At 54.5% G+C, this 20,854-nt stretch overlaps 6 protein-coding genes across 6 annotated transcripts; 1 reads left to right on the top strand and 5 right to left on the bottom strand.

The window, feature by feature from the left end:
* Nucleotides 1-403: 403 nt before the first annotated feature.
* Nucleotides 404-1,528, bottom strand: M409DRAFT_29136 (uncharacterized protein; the record flags this gene model as incomplete). Its single annotated transcript, XM_033809327.1, has 1 exon — nucleotides 404-1,528. One exon carries the CDS (start codon nucleotides 1,526-1,528, stop codon nucleotides 404-406), a length of 1,125 nt encoding a protein of 374 aa, XP_033661405.1.
* Nucleotides 1,529-2,226: 698 nt separating this feature from the next.
* M409DRAFT_29137 (uncharacterized protein) lies at nucleotides 2,227-5,858 on the bottom strand (the record flags this gene model as incomplete). The annotated part of the gene is made up of 9 exons (XM_033809328.1): nucleotides 2,227-2,965; nucleotides 3,030-3,997; nucleotides 4,748-4,868; nucleotides 4,928-5,143; nucleotides 5,195-5,319; nucleotides 5,372-5,435; nucleotides 5,492-5,527; nucleotides 5,576-5,713; nucleotides 5,770-5,858. The coding sequence occupies 9 exons, from the start codon at nucleotides 5,856-5,858 to the stop codon at nucleotides 2,227-2,229; spliced, it is 2,496 nt and encodes an 831-aa protein (XP_033661406.1).
* A 393-nt stretch (nucleotides 5,859-6,251) lies between these two features.
* Nucleotides 6,252-7,030, bottom strand: M409DRAFT_70470 (uncharacterized protein; the record flags this gene model as incomplete). Its single annotated transcript, XM_033818747.1, has 2 exons — nucleotides 6,252-6,896; nucleotides 6,947-7,030. The coding sequence occupies 2 exons, from the start codon at nucleotides 7,028-7,030 to the stop codon at nucleotides 6,252-6,254; spliced, it is 729 nt and encodes a 242-aa protein (XP_033661407.1).
* Nucleotides 7,031-7,855: 825 nt separating this feature from the next.
* On the bottom strand, nucleotides 7,856-9,652 carry M409DRAFT_59990 (uncharacterized protein; the record flags this gene model as incomplete). The annotated part of the gene is made up of 1 exon (XM_033814343.1): nucleotides 7,856-9,652. The coding sequence occupies one exon, from the start codon at nucleotides 9,650-9,652 to the stop codon at nucleotides 7,856-7,858; it is 1,797 nt and encodes a 598-aa protein (XP_033661408.1).
* Nucleotides 9,653-15,564: 5,912 nt separating this feature from the next.
* M409DRAFT_59992 (uncharacterized protein) lies at nucleotides 15,565-17,867 on the top strand (the record flags this gene model as incomplete). Its single annotated transcript, XM_033814344.1, has 4 exons — nucleotides 15,565-15,618; nucleotides 15,759-16,281; nucleotides 16,331-17,694; nucleotides 17,751-17,867. The coding sequence occupies 4 exons, from the start codon at nucleotides 15,565-15,567 to the stop codon at nucleotides 17,865-17,867; spliced, it is 2,058 nt and encodes a 685-aa protein (XP_033661409.1).
* A 187-nt stretch (nucleotides 17,868-18,054) lies between these two features.
* M409DRAFT_70474 (uncharacterized protein) lies at nucleotides 18,055-19,733 on the bottom strand (the record flags this gene model as incomplete). The annotated part of the gene is made up of 2 exons (XM_033818748.1): nucleotides 18,055-19,623; nucleotides 19,680-19,733. The coding sequence occupies 2 exons, from the start codon at nucleotides 19,731-19,733 to the stop codon at nucleotides 18,055-18,057; spliced, it is 1,623 nt and encodes a 540-aa protein (XP_033661410.1).
* Nucleotides 19,734-20,854: the final 1,121 nt, after the last annotated feature.

Below are 20,854 nucleotides of genomic sequence, written 5' to 3' on the forward strand. Positions count from 1 at the left end.
AGCCTTGAGCAAGCTAAACAAACAACAGTTCACTACCACGCATGAAGCAACCCGTTATCAACCAACTCAGTTCACCAACAAGATGTTTTGTTACTTCACTGGACATACCGGTCTCATTCGCAAAGCTACATACTTGAAGTAGACCAGAAAAAAAGAGAGAAGTTCATGTTCTTCATACAAACTCATCACTCAAACTCGACTCCATGCCCTCAACTCCAGAGATCCCAGATATCACTCGAAACGATCACATCCCCATACATATCTCACACATCACACACATCATCTTATTCCATCACAGTCACAATCAAATCACACCGCCGGTTCGCCTGGCACTGTTTCGCGCTGCCACATCGTGTGTGACCTGCCGTATTCATAATACCGGATAGAAGAGCATCTGGCCCATCTACCTACCCCCGGCGTTTCCGAGGTACTGCTTCGCCAGCTGTTGAAGCAATGGCTTCGCGATCGGCTCCACCTTCTTCCAGTTTTTCTGGCCCTTCTCGAGCATGCCGTCGAGGTCGGCGCCGCCGCCGCCACCACCACCGCTCTTGCGAGAGGGTCGGTCGCGATGGCGGCGGTCGTAGTCGTCGTAGTCGTCGCGGTGGCGGTCGTCGCGTCTTCGCCGGTCGTCGTCTCGGTAGCGTCGGGAGTCGCGGCCGTCTGTTCTGTAGCCTCTGTCGTAGTAATCGTCCCCGCGCGGCTGGCGGCGGGGTCTGTCTGTGCCGTAGCCGTCGTCGTATCTGCTGGGTTTCTCGCGTCTGCGAGGACGCTCGTATTCTGGCTCGGTGTCTTCGTCTGGGTAGACAGGTCGCCTGCGTCGTGGGTCGTCATCGTTGCGGGATGGCTTGCGGCGAGGTGGCTCGTCATATGGATCTCTTCCATCTCTTGGATCCCTTGCATCTCGTGGATCCTTTACTGGCTTGGCCCGACGTGGAGGTTCGTCGTAGTCATATCTCTCCCGATCGCGGTCCCGATCACGGCCTTTCGAGCGACGTGGAGGCTCAGCGTCGCCGTAATCATCTCTTGGTCTTGAAGACTTGCGAGGATCGGGCTTGACCTCTGCATCATCGTATGGTCCTGTATCCTTTGGCCGCTTCGGGCTTCTGCTTGCTTTTGGTGGTCTGCGGCCGGGCGGGGAACCACCATTGGTGGCAGCTTCAGTGCCCGGGACTGGGATAGCACCAGGTGGAAGCCTCTCTTCTGTGGAAGGCTTACCACCGCCCTTACGATCTTCTCCAATGGGTGGTGGAGGGATATCAGGCTCGCCGTTCACCTCATCCTTCGGGGCACGACGCTCGGGGCGACGTCTCCTCGGATAATCATCCTCGTCACTGGCATCGTATGTGTCACGTCTTCTGCTCGGCCGTCCGTTCGCCCTTGGATCTTCGTAGCGAGGGTCACGCTTCGGTGGAGGGCGGCGGTAAGTGTCATCGTCGTCATCCCCGTCGTCGTAGTCACGAGGAGGCGGGGGCCGTCTGTCCCGTGGCCTTCGCTCACGGGGTGGTGAGTCGTCCGGGTAGGCAGGCATGATGGATGCTGATTGACAAAACTATGAAGCTTCAGTCGTGCGGCGGGAAAACGCAGTAGTGGTCGAGCAGCTATGTACTCTATAGCTGTCTGGTGGTCAGGACCTCCCAAGGGAAATAAAAGGGTCGAGATGGTAGGGAACCGCTGTCAGTACTAAACCCACATGCAAGCAGACGTCACGCTTCAAGGCCCGGGGACCACCGCCCCGTGCGCCTCGGTCGGCGACGAAGTGTAAAGTGTGGGCGAAGAGGTTGGGCTGCAAAGACACCGTGGACTGCCCACTCTCGCCCACAAAGCCATTGTGACCACGGAACGCGTGAGACGCGGCTTACTGCAGATGCGGCTAAGTGTCCGTTTCCAGCGGCTGATTGAGCTGTGATCCTACCAGAGATGCATTCGATCACAGTGGTCGAGCGGACCATGATTCGGACAAATTCGTGCCCGTGGGCATCAACCCATATCCACATAGACCGAGCTGTGGACCACCAGCAGTCTGGCCATAGGCGCCACGTCTGCGATGTGCGATGCCGGTCCAAATCATCCCGTGAGCACTAACAACCCGACACCATCCCGCAGCAGCTGGAGAGAGGCAAGCGCACTTGTCGCATGAGGTGCTTATGTATTTGCAACTGCATCTGCCATAGGCTGCCGCTCCTGGCCCGACATTCCACCTGCGACCGCTCAACTGACGTTGTTCGTCTATACGTCACCACCACTCGCACCGTCCTCTACATAGGCCTGTAGTCTGTTGTGTCTGGGGAACTCTTGTATGGACTGATGTCTGGATATTGGGCGTTGATGACCTGTCTCGCCATCATTCTTTGCTCGACTGCCAAGTTCATTGACGGAGAGCATCTTCCGTGGCGGTACACGCGCGGGCAAAGGCGGGCGAGAGGCTATGTCGTCGTCGTCGTTGTCCAGAGGAAGTCTTGATCGCTTCGTGACGCGCTTAGAACCGGTATGATGATGATGAGACCTGGCTGGGCGACTGCCGCCTTCTTCAGCCAATGCAAGTCGCTCCAACAGCTTTAGGCTATCGCTACGCCGAAGATCACGACTCTTGTTTTCCGGCGGTGTCCTCTCCTCCGACGGGGATGGCGATGCCAATTTCCCTGGAACTCCGAATTTATGATGCTGCTCAGCAGGCTGCAGGCCTGTTTTCCATACCGACGCTCGTCTTTGTTCATGAGGCAGCGGTGTGTAGTTGTCAATCGCCTTTGGAGTCCACTGGCCTGTGTTGGAGGTTGTTCTGCGGCCTGGTGTTGCAGCAGTCGCGAAGGGAGAAGGGTGATAGAGTACCTTCTCATCGCGGTCAACCGCAGAGGGAGTCTTGTCCGCCTCACGCTTGCCCTGCCTAGAATGAGGCGTCAAGGCATTCGAAAGCGAAGTCTTCAGTTGACCAATTTCCTCGTCACGCTCGTCAAGCAATCTTGCAAATCTGCATACGGTGGTGTGGTCAGTGACGACGCAACAGAAGACCGGTAGTCCATTGTATTACTTACCTTGCACGTTCCCTTGTTTCGTTCCGATAGTCGTCATCCAAGCCCTTCATTTGCTGGCCGAGTTTCTCAAGCTCGGCATCGCGGTCCTCCAGGAGACTGGCACCGCGCGCAATGATCTGCTCTTGCTGCTGCACAACGGCCTCTCGAGCCTCGCAGAAATCACGGAGCTTCCCAATCTCTTCGTCTTTGATGTTCCTCAACTCTGCTATCTCGTCGGCCATGCTCGTTCGCATATCGTGAAGCGCGTGCTGCAGCTGTTGGACTTGTCGATCAGCGTGGCAAAGCTGCGTCTTCTTGTCGAGGAAAGCCTGTTGCAGAGTGTAATACCTCGAACTGTACCCGTAAATGGCAGCATCCTTCGATTCGCAGTTGTCTTGCAAGAGCTCAAGTTGGTTATTCTGCTCTTCGAAGGTCTCACGGCACTTTCGAATGGTGTTCTCCCGGTGGAAGATCACTCGCTCAAGTTCTTCAATCTTCTCGTTCGAATAATCTCGCTCTGATGCGAGCTGCTGAATCTGTCCATCCTTCTCGGAGATCACAGTATCGGAGTTCTGAATGCTTTCCTGCGCTTTCCGCATGAGCTCGTCAAGCTGAGCGATCTCACGGTCTCTGAACGCCACGCCTTCAGAGCCTGGCGAAGAGTTCTCAAATTGAGAATGAGACGGATTCGCCGGACCAGACGTGGGCTCTGTAGCGACGTTATCGGTAGCGGCTGGAGGGTTTGGTGTTGCCCAGTCATTGGAGTACGAGTACCAAGCGGACCAAGGGTCTTGCACTGGTGCAGTTGATAAGGTGTAAGGCCACTCATCGCCAGATTGTTGAAAGGTCGGCGGAGCATAAGAGTCGTATGTGTTTAGAGTAGTGTTCTCACTAGCAGCAGGCGTGAGCTGGCTGGGATCAAGTTTGTCAATTCGATCCTCAAGATCAGACACATTCCGTAGCATTCGATCTTCCACATCCGACACGTGCTGTTCTATGTCAGCCACGCGAGTGTCCAGGCTACGCACGTCGGTCCGAAGAGATGTGAATAGTTGCCAGAAAAGTGGCCCAGAAGGGAGACTGAGTTGACTGTGAGGTTCAAGCAGAGTATTAGTATTGTTCGAGAGTGCCGAGTAGACGTCTGCTGGTTGGGAAAGTTGAGTTGAGGGTGCTCGGGTCGGTGTTCCAGTCAGTGAGCTGAGGCTGTTCTGCATACACTCGAGTTGAGACTTGAGATCATAAAGTTGATGATGGAACGTATCGGCACGACCCAGAGGCTGCGGAGCGACAGGGGAGCGCTGGAAAGTAGACGCCATCTGAGAGACTTGATGCTTCAGTCGCGTGAGCTCGTGCTGGAAGGTGTTGTCGTCCATGTTGTCAGCTCCCCGAGCGGCTCCCGGTCTTAACGCGATTGTTTGCTATCTTGAAGAATCACTTGATCACGTGTGCACGTTCCAGCCGGAAGTTGAAGTTTCTGTTCGTGACTGGACGTCGGGTGTTACTGTTGAGTATGGAAGTTGATGTGTGCAGCAAGGCTGGCAGTGCAAGAGTTGAACTTGAGGAAGAGCAAGGCAGCTGGGAGATGGTGGAAGGTGACGTGCAGCTCAGCCACTACAGTAAAAGTAGTGGGACAGTCACTGCCTCAGGCTCACAGACATTACAGTCACATGCAAAGCTTTGACATTTGACGGCTAGTCTACTGCGGCAGTATCATCTTCCCAAAACACCAAACATCGCACCTCAATACTCTGTCTTGGCGGTCCTTCGTCGAATTCGCACTGAAAAGCAGTATGAGGACTCAGTCTCGCCCTGTCGTTCTTCGAATCAAAGCATTTGATCAAGAGCACTTCTTCAGGAATCCTAGCAAAACGAGGCATGTCAGAAAGGCATGCTTATCGGATTTCTCCGAGCATTCTTACATCCTCGAGGCATAATACCACTTGTGATCTTCATTCTTCGCAAGATTCCAGATCTCAAAGCCTTTGCCTTTCGAGACTTGATCGAACGTTCCGGCGCCTTTCTGGGGCAAGAAAGCCATGACCGGACGAAGATCAGCCTCGTCGACCGTTCGAGCATCACAGACGGCGAGCGGCTCGCGGAGGACGGCCCGTTCGATCGGTCGCCAGACGTTGATACTGGAGCTGGAGTATCAGCCATGCCCTCGCAATAGTCTTATCACTTCTTACATTCCCCATCGCGACCGCTTCCATCTTTCTGCTTCTGGAGGAGACATATTATCCTCCAGGACTTGGAGAGCACCGTTATAGCTCTGGTCGACGTGACAGAATATGGCTGGGTTCATAGAGCGTATCTGGATCATATCCATCAGTTGATAGACCCAGGATCGTAGTCCTTTCATCTACAATGTCCATCTCCTTCGCCTTCTTGGCGGCTTCGATGCTCTCTTTGTATGATTGCCGTCGGATGCTGGTGTCGAAGTATTAGACTTATTGGCACTCCGGCAACACCTTCGCTTAATTTACATGTGAGAGAAAGGCGCAACCAAAGACGCCCCGGTGCTGTTCAAGGTCAGCCAACGCCTCATTAACAATCATCAGAAAGCGTACACATCCTTAAGCAACCCAACCGTCTCTCGATACACCAAATCCTTCACCCTCGCGTCATCATCAAACGACTTCTCCCGACTTTCATGCTGCACAAGCTGGAAGCCATTTCTATCCAAAGTAAAGTCCTCCTCGCAGCTCCTGAGATCGGTCAAAACATCGGACTTCCTCAACTTGTCGCCGGCAGTTCCGGGTACGTTACGCTGGTGCCCCCTTGGTCGAGATCGAGATAGTAGTTGAGTCGGGTGTTGATGGTACTTGGTAGGTCAATCTTTGCCACAGACATCTTGATATGGTGCGTGGATTTCGATCGTTTGACAAGAGGAGAGGCCGGTACAGTCACATATGTTGTTTCGTTGTCAGTACATGAGATGTGATCGTATGATGAAGAAGATTATATGTGAACGGATTGCCGGGGCGGTCAATCGCGGCTGGAACAAGATCCCAAGGCTGACACTGACGCTGCGTGAAGGACATGGGAGAGCTCCTACTTTACGTGTTCTGCTGACACGCCGACTGGCTGTATAAGGAAACAGGTGGTACGTCACCAGGTTCTTGCTGGAAGTGCTCTTTGCATTGATAGTCGCAACCCATACCCTATTGCCATAGTAGTAAGCAGAACGCCGTGCTTCACGCTCATAGACAAAAGCGAGTGTTCGAGAGCCGACACACGACGCGCTCAACACGCGCAGCCCTCTTTAGGTCCAGCATCACCCCGTGCATTCAGGTTCACTCTGTTATTATCCTGGCCAGCACTGATGGCAGCTTGCGTGCCTCCACTGGCGCCACTCCGTGGACCTTTCAAGCTTGTCTCGGGGATAGCATTGGCGATAGCGGTGAAGACCTCGCTCACGTTATGGCCAGTCTTCGCGCTGGTCTCGAAGAAGAGCAGGTTCTCCTCATCGGCGTATGACTTTGCTTCTTTGGTGCTGACCTTCCGTGCTGTGCTCGGCTCTTCCTCTGTCTCGTTCTCAGCATCTGCCTGCTCACTCTCCGTATTGTCATCTTCGCAGAGATCAAGCTTGTTGCCAACCAGAGCAATGACAATCCCCGGCGAAGCTTGTCGCTGCAGTTCGGCGACCCAGTGTTTCGCTTTGACTAGACTCGATGGCTTGGTGACATCGTAGACGACGAGGGCAGATTGGGCGTTGCGGTAATACATGGGCGCGAGGCTGGCGAATCGTTCCTGACCGGCGGTATCCCATATCTCAAACTTGATCGTCCGGTTCGGTAGTTGACATTTTTGTGTGAGGAAAGCAGCGCCAATCGTGGGTTCCTTGTTAGGTTGAAAGTCGTTGTTGACGAAGCGCAGAACGAGCGAGGACTGGGTGTTGTCAGCGCCTATATTCCCTCATCATTTCACGCTGTCTTTACCTTTCCGACTGCAGCTTCACCGAGCAGAACCAACTTGACACTGCTGCTCGGCTTGGGTGCCGTAGCCCCTGCTCCGTCACTCATCTGGGATGGATCGGAGGGGATGTTTGCCCGGAGACTGCGGCCTACGTTGTATTCGGACAGGTTGGGCGACTGTGGAGTGGGGATTTTGCGGTTCGGAGATGGTTGGTGAGCTGGTTGGGCCAAAAGGCGGTATGAATTGGCTCGCAAATGCAGCAAAGTGTGTGCAGTGAATGGGAGGAAGTGGTATAGATGATGTCGAGCTGCGAATGCGTACGGAGGATCCGTGCGCACGGCGCAAGCTGCCGCTTCCTTTCAGCGCTCGGCTTAATCAAGCTTAATCAATATTCGGTGGCAAGTCGAAACAGCCGGCGACCAAACATGTAATAGAAACACATGGTCACTCGAATGTAGCCTCAAAGCAAACACATTTGCGACGGCGAAGGTCCGAAAGGTCTGCAGGAAGCCAAGCCGCTGCGGTGCTCCAGGACTCTCTTTACCATGCGACTTCTACAGAGAACTTGAAGGAAAGGTTGTTAAAGGACTTCGATCGTTCAAAATGAACATTTTGTTTGCAGGATGTCCCATATGTCTCTGCAAGTTCGTGTACTACCGTAGCCGCCTGCGATGCTGTGCAAGGCTGGCTTGCCGGCCCCTAATGGAGAAGCTCGAATGCTGGTAATATACATGCAATGAAAAGAAATGAAGAGGCCAGGGAAAGAGACCGAAGCTCCTGCTCAACCATGCCACAGTATCCAACGTCCTTGCTCGAAACGAAAACGGCTCCAAACTCCTTGTCACGTTATTTTCTTCGTTGGCACGCCCAAGGCGAACACTCTCATCAGCTGCGGCTCTATAGGCCATCCACGAGGAAGTCCCAGCGAGGAACTACCACGAGAAAGCCTCCTCGAAGAAGTCCATCTCCGTGTACTCGCAGCGATCACGCATTGCTCGTCTCACATCATCGCTAAGGGCACCCGTACCGCAGACGCTGATGGCCATTGCTCCGATTTGAGACTGCTGCTCTTTGGCGATGAGTGCACTGACTTCCGGGCGACCGGGCAACATCTGGACACTGGCGCTGGGTGAGTGGATCTCCTTTGTGCTGCGAGGCTTGGTGACGAAGAGTAGGATCTTGAGGATCTCACGACGCTTCTCCATTCCGAGGATAGAAGTCATCCAGGGTCGAATCCATTCCAAGTGCTCAGGTGATTGGATGATCCAGACAAGGACAACTTTCCGGGTAGCACATGTACCATTGCTATATGCTGCAACGAGGTCGCGCACATGTGGAACTTGATGCGTGATGCCAACTCCGGCTGCAAAGAGCATGACGGTGCCATATGACTGGAAGCTCTCATGCCCATATGGTCCTTCGACACATGCATTGGTGGTCAGTCCAACCTTATCAGCGGCCTCTGCCTTCTTGTACAACGCATCTGTGAAACCAGTGCGACGACGAATAATAAGCGAGGTCGACGTCGTTTTCGCAGAGAAGATGTCCTGTCGCGACATGGGAAGTGACTTCTCATTCGCAAGATCAGGGCTTTCTTCACTCCAGGCGAGCGAGAAAGGGTGGCTGGTCCACATGCCGATGCTGGGGATGTAGAGGTAGATGTGTTGGCCTGGCCTGAACTTCCACTTCTTTGCCGTATGCAGAGTAACTCGGATGGCATCACCAGGAAGTGCTTCGATCTGAGCCTTGGTCATGCCGCGTCTGCCAAAGTTGTTTCGCACGATCAGGTAGACTCTGACGAGGCGCTCGAAGATCCAGCAGATTAATGCACCGAGAAGGATGAGCTGGGCGGCCATGCCGTCCAGATGCATCCAGACTGCGACAACAGCAGTGATCGCAAGCGCAATATGAAGGTGCAGGAACGTCTCGTAGAAGGCATGTCGAATGATGGACGGAGACTGGAGAAGAAGAGCGCAGAAAGCACAGAAGCCGATGGTTCCCGTGAGAATGAAGGTAGAGTTCGCCATGGCTGCTGCAATCATCTTGTAGCCCTTCTCTGCACCGTTAGTGAAGACCTTGCCACCGAACCAGAACCCAGCATGGGCGACGGCCTCGAATACACAGATACGTCCAATCCAGCGGTGGATCATGTTGAAGTCGTTGAAGCTAATTCCGAGCAGCCAGATCAAGGGGTTGTTACGTCCAGCGAGGAGGAATAGTGGAACCATGTTGAGAGTCGCGAGTATACCAGTACGGCTCAGACCGGTATGGTAGAACTCAGAGCTGCTCCAGTCGATCTTCCAGACGGTGAAGGTGATGTTCAGGGCGAAATAGCCAACCAGGAAAAACGACTGCATACGGCCAGGTAAGGTGCCGACGTTGATCGCAGCAGAGAGCCTGAACTCTTTGTTGTGTCTGCGCCTGAGCAATGGCGCCGACAGCCAATGGCGCTTGAATCGAGCCCATCGCTCATCGGGGATGCTGAAGTAGCGCTGTCTGCCGTCGGAAGAGGTGCCATGGTTGAGGTTGGCGAGTTGGCGGACATGTTGCAGCAGGTGCAAGGTCCATCGGTAGATCAAGACAATGCCAATGATTCCAGCCCATGTCCAGCCAATGTATTTCACCATCTTGTTGTTGGTAATGCTTGCCTCCTTCTCAGCTGCAGACTCCTCCTCCGCCAAAGCATACGGCATAGCTGCTGCTAGCAGCGCCCATTTCCAAGAAGCCATGTCGAGGTAGAAAACAGCGTTCGCTCACGTGTCAAACGCAGCTTTACTGACTCGATGCGTGTGATTTTGGTCGGTCAATGTCGATTTGGGTTCGTGAGATGTCGTTGCGATTGTGCGAGTCGTGTCCAGCACGACTGCGAAGTGTATCGAGATGTCGGATCGTGAAAGAGTGAGATGTCGCTCAAGGCGTCGACGGCGGTGGACAATAGCAGTGCTATCAGGTGGAACGAGTGAATGAGGAGGCCAGCCTGCCGACCCAATTGGTTTCGCGAAGGATGGTCGAGGGAATGAGTGGCAGTCAAGGCCGACTTTGGTGTGTTGAATCCTGCAGAGAGAGCATCGAGCGAGCGAGGAGAGGAATGCTGGGACAGACAGCGGGCGAGATTTGGCCAAGCCGTGTTCTCTCAGAGTCTCCCTGCGTTCAGCGTTTCATCAATCACCGGGTGACCAGGGGGTAACTCCACGGCGCGTATTGATATTTCTCGACCCGACAACCCACGACAACCACGCACCCTCACGAGTGCGCCGAGCTCATCGATTGGTGAGCCTCCGAGTGAATCGCGGTGCTGCGCTCTCGATGAAACGAAAGACGTGCGTGGAGGTCGGAGTTCATCATCATCGTCGTCAAGCCTCAACGGCTCGTGTTTTCGCGCTAAATCAAGTCAGTAAGGCTGGCCGCTCTCCACCCAATCACAAATTGAGGCTGACCGACCTCCTTGTTTTCTCAAACTCGACGTTCTCTCCTTCGAGGATGACGACGCCCGACACGGACATGCGTCGCAAGATGCTATCGTGAAGAGTCTAGATGCAGCGCTCACAATGGTCACAGGCGGAATCTCGTACACGTCCTCTGCATGGGTCGCAGCACAACAGCATCATACCGTGGCACGTCAAGTTACACTGCTGACTGCAAGCCGGGACAGCATCGATAACGGAACAATTTGCCAAGAGAGGAGGACTGGGATGGCTCATCTACTTGAAGCCTGGGGCCAGCAGTCGCCTCATCAACATAATGGAAACGACCCAAATTTTCAATAATGGCCTTGCCACCTTGCAGATGTTCGAGGACTCTGTGAAGCATTCAACTGCGGTCCTGAATATCGATCAAGAATGAGCCAGCTTCCTGTCGCGACTTAACCTGAATTGGTATCCTTCACGATGCAGAAACTTCATGGGTCGAGAAGACGTCCCTCTCTTGCGCAAGCATGAAGGCATGAAGGAAGAAAGACTACCTCCCATTCACAGACGGAGACTGCTGCTCGAGGAGTTACTTGCCCTTGCCTCATTTGACGCACAGTCGAACGACGCATCGTGACAACAAGCAACGACGGCAGCATGTATTCCATGCTACCTCTACATGTCGGCGTGCATGGTGCGGCACACTGTCTTCACTCTGCTAGCGAAGTAAGACCTGGAAGCCAGTGAAAGCGCCTTCTTAGCAAGTCTATGAGACGTGGTGCAGCGTGCGCGAGGTTGGATGAGACGATCGCGAAGAAATGGCATCTGGCCCAATCATGGCCATGTGGATGGACCTTAGTCGTCTCAGGACATTTGGATCGAATGTGTCCCGACTTGAGATATCTAGCTCATGTTCGCGCAGGACAGTAGGAAGACGGACCAAACTCCTGTCTATGAAGTGCACGTTCAACGCGATGAGTGATGGTGTCGACTCTCGTTCATGCATTAGACAGTGTCATTGAAAATAGTGAGGTCTCAAACAGTCACTTCTGGACATGTGAATGCCCCACTCCGCAGCCCGTGATTGGTGGCCGAAAACGCGGTTTCCTTGTACGGACGCGTGACGTCGCCGGGTGTTAATTTTTGGAGGCAGGACGATGCACACACCTGCCATCTTGATCCTGCTCATTCCCACCTTCCCCGCCTGCTCTACGCATCATCGCCGCGACTCCTTTTCCGACGCACCTCTTCAAAATCCCAATCCCAAATCATACAGCAAATTAGACAGTATCACGACGTTTGAGACATGCCTCCAAAGAAGAGCAAGACCCGCGGCCGCAGAAAGGCCAGCGATGCCTCAAGCATATCAGAAGCTCCTTCCGTCCAGAGCCAGACAGCAGCAGGCAAGCGCACAAAGCGGACGCTGCGATCCACTGTCGACGAGGAACACGAGATGCTCGATGAGGTCCAAGAAGTGATTGAAGAAGAGGAAGACGAGCTCGCAGGCGCCTCCCAGTTTTCCGACAAGCACGTGCGCTTCGGTAGTGATACAGCTCCAGACGAAGAACTACAGACAACTGCGACTCATATCACACCACACCCGCGCAAGATGGCTGGCAAGCGCCGAATGACAGAGTCACCCACCGAAGGTGCCGACCACGGGCGACCATCCAAGCGCTTCAGACGCATATCCGTCCGTCACTCTCTTCCCGCAGCGCTTTCTCAGGAGGAGTCCGACCAGGTCTTGGAAGAGCATGCCGAGCTTGCTCCCTTGGACGAGATCTTGGAGGAGCGTGTGCAGCGCCGGGCTCGCATCCATAAGCTTCAAATTCAGCTCGAGCAACAGAGGAAGCTAAAGTCGAAGGCCAAGATTGAGGATATCGAGAATGAGCTTGCCGAATTACAAGAGGAGGATGCCAACACAGGTTTCGGCAACTTGGACGAGCAGATGCTGGTCCTTGCAAGCCAACAACAAGTGTGGAAGTCCGAACCAGCAAAGGACTTGGGAGAAGACTCTGAGTACATGGCCAACGAACAGCAGTCGCTCAGCCAGTCCCAGAGACGCTCATATGAGAGTGAGTGGTCTGTGGAACGCAAGCGACTTCAGGATGCCATCCTTTTGCTGAGCCATGAGGCCAACGAGGCGAAGACATCGCTTCAAGTCATACAGATCGAGCTTCAAGGTCTTGGATTTGCGGGTGAGGACGCGGGTATGGTTGTGGTGAACATCAGAGAGAAGCTCATCAAGATTCGCGAGAGCCTCCATGGCTTTCTCCACCCCTCAACTGAAGACTTGTCCAACGAGGAGATGCTTGATGTGATAATGTCAAACGTGACGGACTTTGCCGACCGTCTGAAGACCCAACATAAGCAGCTTGAGGACCAGGACGACTTCGCGGCTGAGCTTGGTCGACAGATTCAAGGACTCATTGAGCATCTTGCGGAGCGTGATTACCGTATCAAGCAACTCCAGGACCGTTGGGACGAGATAGACAAGAAGAGCGACGAGAAGACTCGCCAGATTGAGAATCTGCAAGAAGAACTCCAAGGTATCATCAATGAGCGGGATAGCCTCGACGAGGAGCTGGAAGCGAAGACGAAGGAGGCAGAGACTCTCACTGAAGAGAACGACGATCATGCAACCAACCTCGAGCGCTTGAAGGCATCTTTGAAAGACTACCAAGATGAGGAGAGTCGCCTCACGCAGCTCATCGCCCAGATGGAAGAGGAGCACAAGACCACAGTGTCCAAGATGAACGAAGAGCGCGAGCAGACTGTACGCGAGCTGGAAGATCGTTTGGATGAAGAGAATCAAGCCCGTGCCGAAGCTGAGCAGACGAACGAAGAGCGCCAGTCCATGATCACCGGACTTGAACTGCAGATTGAGAAGAAGGACGAGGAATTGGAAGCCCTGCGCGACGAGATTGAAGAGTTGACTGCTCAACGCGAGGCCGACGCCGCAGAGATTCAGGAGAAGGACACCCAAGTTGAAGATTTGGAGACTCGTGTTGATCGGTTGGACGAAGAGCTCACTGCACTTCGAACAGAGCTCGAGGAGCTTCGTTCGATCAACGAAGACGAGCGTGTCCAGCACGATGCGGCGAGGGATGAAATCGAGGACCTCAACGCCAAGCTTCTTGAGCAGGGCAAACAGGGCAACGAGCTCCGTCAAAAGCTGTTCGAGGTGCAGCAGGCGAACGAGAAGAAGGTCAAGGAACTCGAGCAGCTGGCTTCCGAACGCGATGAACAGTACCAGCAGGACATTGCCAAGGAAGTTGAGCGTAGAGAGGCCTCCGAAGAGCTCGCCCAGCAGCGTGCTGCCACGATTTTGGAAGCGGAATCGCGCATTCAGGAGATCGAGCAGTCGGTGGCTGAACGTGACGAGCAACTAGCTGACCTTGAAGATGAGGTTGCTGAGAAGGAGGCCACCATCGAAACGCTTCAGAGCGACCTCGAAGCTGCCGAACAGCGCTACAGCACTGACCTCGCCCAAAAGACGAAAGAGGAAGAGCGACTCACCGACAGCATCACCACAATCAAAGCCACCCTTGCCGAACGCGAAACCCTCATTACGCAACTTCAAGACGAAGCCATCGTGACAGCAGACCTGCACAATGGCAAGATTGAGGATCGCAACGCAACGATTGCCGAGCTCAACCACGATGTCGCCGAACTGAAAGAGCAAGTCGCCGAACTGGAGGCAGAGAAGCTTGGCCTGGAGGGAAGAGTCGAGAGCGAAGCCCAGCAAATGTTGCAGCTCCAGAACGACAAGGCGGACGAAATCGAGAACCTCAAAAAGATCATCCTTGACAAGCAAGAAAAGATCCTCACGGTGGAAGAGAAGGCGGTGCAGGCGGACCAGAGCTGGCAAGAGGTGCTCGATGCGCGAGACGCTGAAATTGCCACACTGCGCGAGACAACAGAAGAGACGAGTGAGACGGTCACTACTCTGACATCTGATCTGAACACGCTTCGAGGTCGGTTCAGAGAGTACGTACTGGAGAAGTCTGCCGAAATCAAGCAGCTTAAGGCTCAGGTGGACGCATCAGCAGACAAGATGGCGGCGGACGACGAGGATGTGCTTCAAGAGCTTGAATCGTTTGAAGAGCGAGCATCAACGACGGTCACCAGCATGCAGGTGGTCCAGGCCAAGACGACTCGCGGACGCAAGAAGCGTGTGATGGACAGCGGCATTGGCCTGGCGAACGGCGACGATGACACGATCGTGTTGTGAGGTGGAGTAGGAGGCCATTCAAGGGCAAGGTGTATAGGGGAAAAAAGTGGTATTGTTCAAGGCTTTTTCGCAAGCAACCAGTCACACTCATCGGATCAAATTGTTTTTTTACTTACACGCTGCGGCATTAGCGAGCATAGCGTAGCATAGCGAACAGCATGTCTCTTTTGTGTGGGAATGGAAGTCACTGTGAGAGCAATCCATCATGTAGAAATGCAATGCTATCCATTGGTGCAATTCTGTATATCTCACAAGACACTTTTTGGTAGTGTAGTGTCGGAGAAATATCCGTGTCCCATGTTGGTGAACGTGGCAGGCATTTAGGCTATAGAATATCGGCAGGCTCGAATGGGCAATCCAGCGCTGGAGTATCTTCAAACGTTGAGGAGTGTCCGTCGACGTGAACCAACGCCATCTGTTGCCAAACTAGCCTTTGTGTCATCAAAGTCTCTTCAAAACAGCCACCACTCCATGTGGACGGCAGATCTCTACCCTCACTAGTAGCGTGTACGAGATGGCAGGTCCAGTTCTTCCGTCCGGCGTGGACATGGCCCGTTGAACGACCCTGCAGCAGTAGAGCCGGAAGTCTGAGGCTACGTACCGTACCTGAGGCGGCGAACAAGGCGTGCGCCGACAAAGCTGCGAGGGAGCTTGTGAGCATCTGTGTCAGCTTTTGGTAATAATGGCCAGCAGCAGCGTGTCTCGTCTCCGAAGGTGCCGCGTGGGAGAGAGGGGGGATTGAGGGAGAGAATGGAGTCGATTTGATTTGTATAAGCCATCACACATCACCGCCTTGAATAATCACCGTCCATCACTTCACCGCCGTGGTGGCCTCAGAGAGTTGAGAGGTGAGAGTGAGCCGATCAGACGCCGAAGAAGGCTCGCTGTGGGGCGGCTGCTTGACGTCGTTGGAAAAAGACTGAGTGACACTCGACAAGCTCCAATCTTCTTCCGTTTCTTCCTCCCACACACCTCCTCTCTCCATCACACAACCGCAAAGATGGGCTACGATAAGACTGACGAGTTGGCTATCAACACCATCCGGACGCTGGCCGTAAGTCTCCCAATGCCCAGCTGCTGCTCCCAGCGACTGTCGACTCACCCCGCCATGCCGCATACCGCCCCTCAACCCTTCACCTGAGGCGCAACAGCAGCACCACCACGCATCACAGCTGACCTAGCATCGCCATCCAGGTCGATGCCACGTTCAAGGCCAACTCTGGCCATCCCGGTGCGCCAATGGGCATGGCTCCCGTCGCCCACGTCCTGTTCAACAAGTTCATGACCTTCAACCCCAAGAACCCCAAGTGGTTGAACCGCGACCGTTTCGTCCTCTCCAACGGCCACGGCTGCATGCTGCAGTACGCCCTGCTGCACCTGTTCGGCTACGGCGTCTCGCTCGACGACCTCAAGAACTTCCGCCAGGTCGACAGCATCACTCCAGGCCACCCTGAGAGCCACGACACACCCGGCATTGAGGTGACCACCGGTCCTCTGGGCCAGGGCTTCACCAACGCCGTTGGTCTTGCCATTGCTCAGGCACACACTGCCGGTGTCTTCAACAAGCCAGGTTTCGACCTCGTCAACAACCACACCTACGTCTTCTTCGGCGATGGCTGTGCTATGGAGGGTGTTGCCAGTGAGGCCGCCTCGACCGCCGGTCACTTGCAGCTTGGCAACTTGATCGCCATCTACGACGACAACCACATCTCCATTGGTGAGTCACATAAATACAGTTGAAATGATGGAAAGCTGACTTTCACAAGACGGCGACACCAAGTGCGCCTTCACTGAGGATGTCACCAAGCGCTTCGAGGCCTACGGCTGGCACGTCCAGTGGGTCAAGGACGGTGACAGCGACTACGCCGGCATCGAGGCCGCCATCGCCAAGGCTAAGGAGGTCAAGGACAAGCCTTCCATGATCCGATTGACAACCACCATCGGCTTCGGCTCCAAGCTCCAGGGCACTGGTGGTGTCCACGGCAACCCACTCAAGGAGGACGACGTCAAGCAGGTCAAGGAGAAGTTCGGCTTCGATCCATCAAAGACCTTCGTCGTCCCGCAAGAGGTGTATGATCTCTACAACAAGCACGCCTCGGAGGGCGCTGCTGCTGAGCAGGAGTGGAACCAGCTGCTGGACAAGTACACCAACGAACACAAGGAGCTTGGCGCCGACCTCAAGCGTCGTCTCACTGGCAAGCTTCCAGACGGCTGGCAGAACAAGCTCCCAGTCTACAAGCCAAGTGATAAGGCTGTTGCTTCCCGTAAGCTGTCTGAGACTGTCCTCGAGGCCATCCACGAGGCCGTTCCAGAGCTCCTTTCTGGCTCTGCCGATTTGACTGGCTCCAACAACACTCGCTGGAAGAACGCCGTCGACTTCCAGCCACCAAGCCTCGGCATTGGTGAGTGGAGCGGTCGCTATATCCGCTATGGTGTGCGTGAGCATGCCATGGCTGGTATCATGAACGGTCTCTCTGCGTACGGCACCCTCATCCCAGCCGGTGGCACTTTCCTCAACTTCGTCTCCTACGCCGCCGGTGCCGTCCGTCTCTCCTCGCTCTCTCACCAGCGTGTCATCTACATCGCTACTCACGACTCTATCGGTCTTGGTGAGGATGGCCCAACTCATCAGCCTATCGAGACCCTTGCCCACTTCCGCGCCCTGCCAAACATGATGGTGTGGCGTCCAGCTGATGGCAACGAGACCTCTGCCGCCTACTACGTCGCTCTCACCTCGCAGAGCACTCCTTCCATCTTCGCCCTCACCCGTCAGAACCTGCCCCAGCTCGAGGGTTCCACCATCGAGAAGGCCATCAAGGGTGGTTACGTCGCCCTTGAGGACTCCGCAGCCAAGATCACCCTCGTCTCTACCGGTTCGGAAGTTGGTCTCTCTCTGGAGGCTGTCAAGTACCTCAAGGACAACCACAACATCGCGGCTCGTGTCGTCTCGATGCCTTGCGTGGAGGTCTTCGACGCCCAGCCAAAGGACTACAAGCTGTCGGTCATCCCAGACGGGATCCCAGCCCTCAGTATCGAGGTCATGAGCACACTCGGCTGGGAGAAGTACTCGCACGAGCAATTCGGTCTCAACAGATTCGGTGCTTCCGGTCCATACACCGAGGTCTACAAGGTTTGTCTAGTCACCACTACACACTTCTCATTACGGCTGCTAACTTGTTTGTACAGAAATTCGAATTCACCCCAGAGGGCGTCGCCAAGCGTGCCGTCGCCACCATCGACTTCTACAAGGACGTCAAGCCTCTCCGTTCCCCACTCAACCGTGCTTTCCAGCAGCTCATCTAAACCGCCATGTTGGGTATTAGAGACGGATTGTTGGGTGTTATCAAGGGAAACAAGAGTGCATACCCTGGAGATGAAAGATTCTCTCGTGTTTGTTGAAAGCAAGTCGATAGATAAGAAATGTTACGATGCAATGGTCTCCAAAAAAGTAAAAAGTCACAGACTCTTTTCTTTCCTTCATGGTATCTCTCTAGATCTCGAACACGGGACCCGTCTCCTTGCCCGGACCTAATCCATTCCTTCTCAAATCCGCGATATCTACTCTCCACCCCTTCCACTGATCTAAACCTCGTTTCACTTCCTTCACCCTCTCGATCCTCCGCTTCTGCTCCTCTTCCTGCGCCAGCCTGAGAGCCTCCTCATCGAACCCTCCATCATCACTCATAAGACCAACCGACTCCGCCCGATCCCTTCCCCCGGCAGGCTTCCCACCGTGAGGCGTCTCCCTCGTCCGACCCGTAAAAGCCGATATTCCACTCGTGATAACGTCCTGGAACGTACTCGTCTGGCGACCGGGCATGTGCCCCCCACCACCTGCACCGCCTCGTCCGAGACCGGGACTATAGGGACCGTTGAGATCGACGTCTTCGTAGCCTGGTTGCGGGCCATCGTCCATACCAGGCTGCAATTCCGCTCTCTTATCCCTCCAGACCCCTCGTCGCAGATCGAAATTCTCCGCTTCCAAGGCGCGGATCCGCGTCTGCAGGTGTCCGGACTCGGTTTCTTCTTCGCCCAGCTCGAATTCCGAGGCGTCGCGGACGTGGGAGGGGCGGTCTCGCTTCTTCAGTTGCGCGCGGAGGTCCGATAGCTCTTTATCTTTGTGTTGGGAGGTTGTGGTGGCTTCTTTGTGGAGTTTCGTCAGGGTCTCGATTTTCTGCTCTAGGCTGGTTGCGCGGGAGGCGGCGGCGTCGAGGTTGGTGTTGGCGGTGCGCAGGTCGGATTCGAGGACCACGATGCGTTTGGTGAGGGCTTCGGGGTCTTCGGCCGCGGCTTTGGTTTCGTCGGAGGGGAAGGCGATGGAGACTTTGAGGGCGTCGAGTTCTTTTTGGACGGACTCGGTCGCTGTTTCGGCGGTTTGGGCGCGTTCGGTGAGGTCTTTGAAGGAGGCGTCGCGTTCCGAGAGGGTGGTTTCGAGGGTGGAGATTTGGTTGCGGAGGTTGCTGATGTCGAGTTCGAGGGACTCGATGGCGGAGGTTTTGCTGGCGAGTTGCTCGCTGACGTCCGGGGACGTGCCTGATTGTCTGCGCGCTGGGCCTTTGGCGGCTTGTTGTGCTTGGGAGAGTTGGCGTTGGACAGACGCCAGCTCTGTGGTCAGGCGATCTGCTTCTTTGGCCTTTGCGCGTAGTTCGGCTACATCGCTGCTCCCTTCGCGAAGACTCTCCAGCTCCTCCTCAGCCTTTGCAAGGTGAGTAGTGCCCTGCTCGTGTTGCTCCTTGAGTGTCTGGTTCTCCCTCTCCAACTCTTCAATCCGAGAAGCCTGCTTACGATACAGCTCTTGAACTTCAGCCTGAGGACCAGAGCCTTGCCGGAAGGACTCTGAACGATGCTTCGACTTCTGCGACTCGGATGTTGCTTCTGTAGCGTCTCCTGTCTCGGCGTCCTCGACTTTGGTATCTTCATCCACTGCCTGGTCTGCTGCAGCTGCTTCTGTGGTATCTTCTGCTTCCTCTTCTTGTCTCGTCTCTTCAGCTCTGTCGGCAGCCTTCTTCTTCCCGCCTTTCTTTCCCTTCTTCTGCTGCTCCTTTTTCAGTTGCTCGAACTGCTCACATGTCAGCTACAGTCACCGGTAAAATGTTGCGTAGTGGTGAGAAATACTCTTTTCTTCGCCGCAGCGAGCTTCTCTGCTTTCTCTTTCTCCTCGTCGGCCATTTTATCGTTCCAGATATCGTCGTGCAGCGAGGTTGGGCTTAGAGTTCCAGAGCCATTGAGGCCAGGTGGTAGCGGTTGCGGGTAGGTCATAGCATGGACCCTGAAGAATTTGGATGCCTCAGGCAACTACAAATTCAGGAGCTGTATCAACACAGATCACGACAGGGAGAAGATTGAGAAAAGCTCAACTGCGATTTTATAGCGAGAGATCAAGCACTTGAATTGGACCCTACAGCAATTGTGTAGGTGTCTGGTGGTTCTTGAACAACTACTCCTTTTCGTAACTAGTGCCCTCATTCACAGGACAGCACACTAACGTTTCTCTAAGACTTCTCGTTCCATCCTTCGCGATACTCCGAGCATCGTTTACAGCCTGGTATACTGGACACATGAGTTCCCGGGTACTCTACCCGCCTCCAAGCCCTCGAATCTCGTGGACGGTGTTCGCATGACCCGGGGTCCTTTGTGCCATAGTAGTCGCTGTGCCGTTTTGCAGACACGATGCGGTAAGGTGTCCGAAGGGCTCACATGCACACTTGCCCAAGCTTGGGCGTCTTGGTGTGAGTTATTCCAGTCTGGATCTACCACGCTGCTGGGCATGGCGACTGCCTGTCCCTCTCAGAAAGATCGCGAGCAAGGCATCGACCTTCTTGACAGGTTTCATGGTGTCATGATCATTCACCAGGCCAATTGGATTTTGAGTTACTCATATTGGTATCGAGCTCAGAGTCTGAGTGGAGTCGTAGGGGACGGATGCGTATGTCGTCTCTAAATGGAGACCGGCTCGACGATGTTGGCAATGCGTTGCGACACCTTTCAAGATGGTTGCTTCGAGGCGACTGGGCTGTTGTCGTTCGTATCTCCACGATCTCTCACAGGGGCCACCGTTCCCACCTGCTCATTGTACCATTTACGTATCTGTGTCAACTAGCATTAGCCCCTTGTCCGTTAAAGCATAGCAGATGGTTGTTCTCACTCCGTCGAAAGGTGTTCTCCCCTCATCAACCTCCAAGAACAGTACTCCATACGTGAGAACGAAGAATATGCTGCCCCATTGTACAAGCTTCACTCCTTTTGTCCAGTTTGGCCTTGCCCACTTGAGCTTTGTCCTCCTCCTGTAA

The sequence above is a fragment of the Zasmidium cellare genome (genome assembly GCF_010093935.1).
Source record: "Zasmidium cellare ATCC 36951 unplaced genomic scaffold M409scaffold_48, whole genome shotgun sequence".
NCBI lineage: Eukaryota > Fungi > Ascomycota > Dothideomycetes > Mycosphaerellales > Mycosphaerellaceae > Zasmidium > Zasmidium cellare.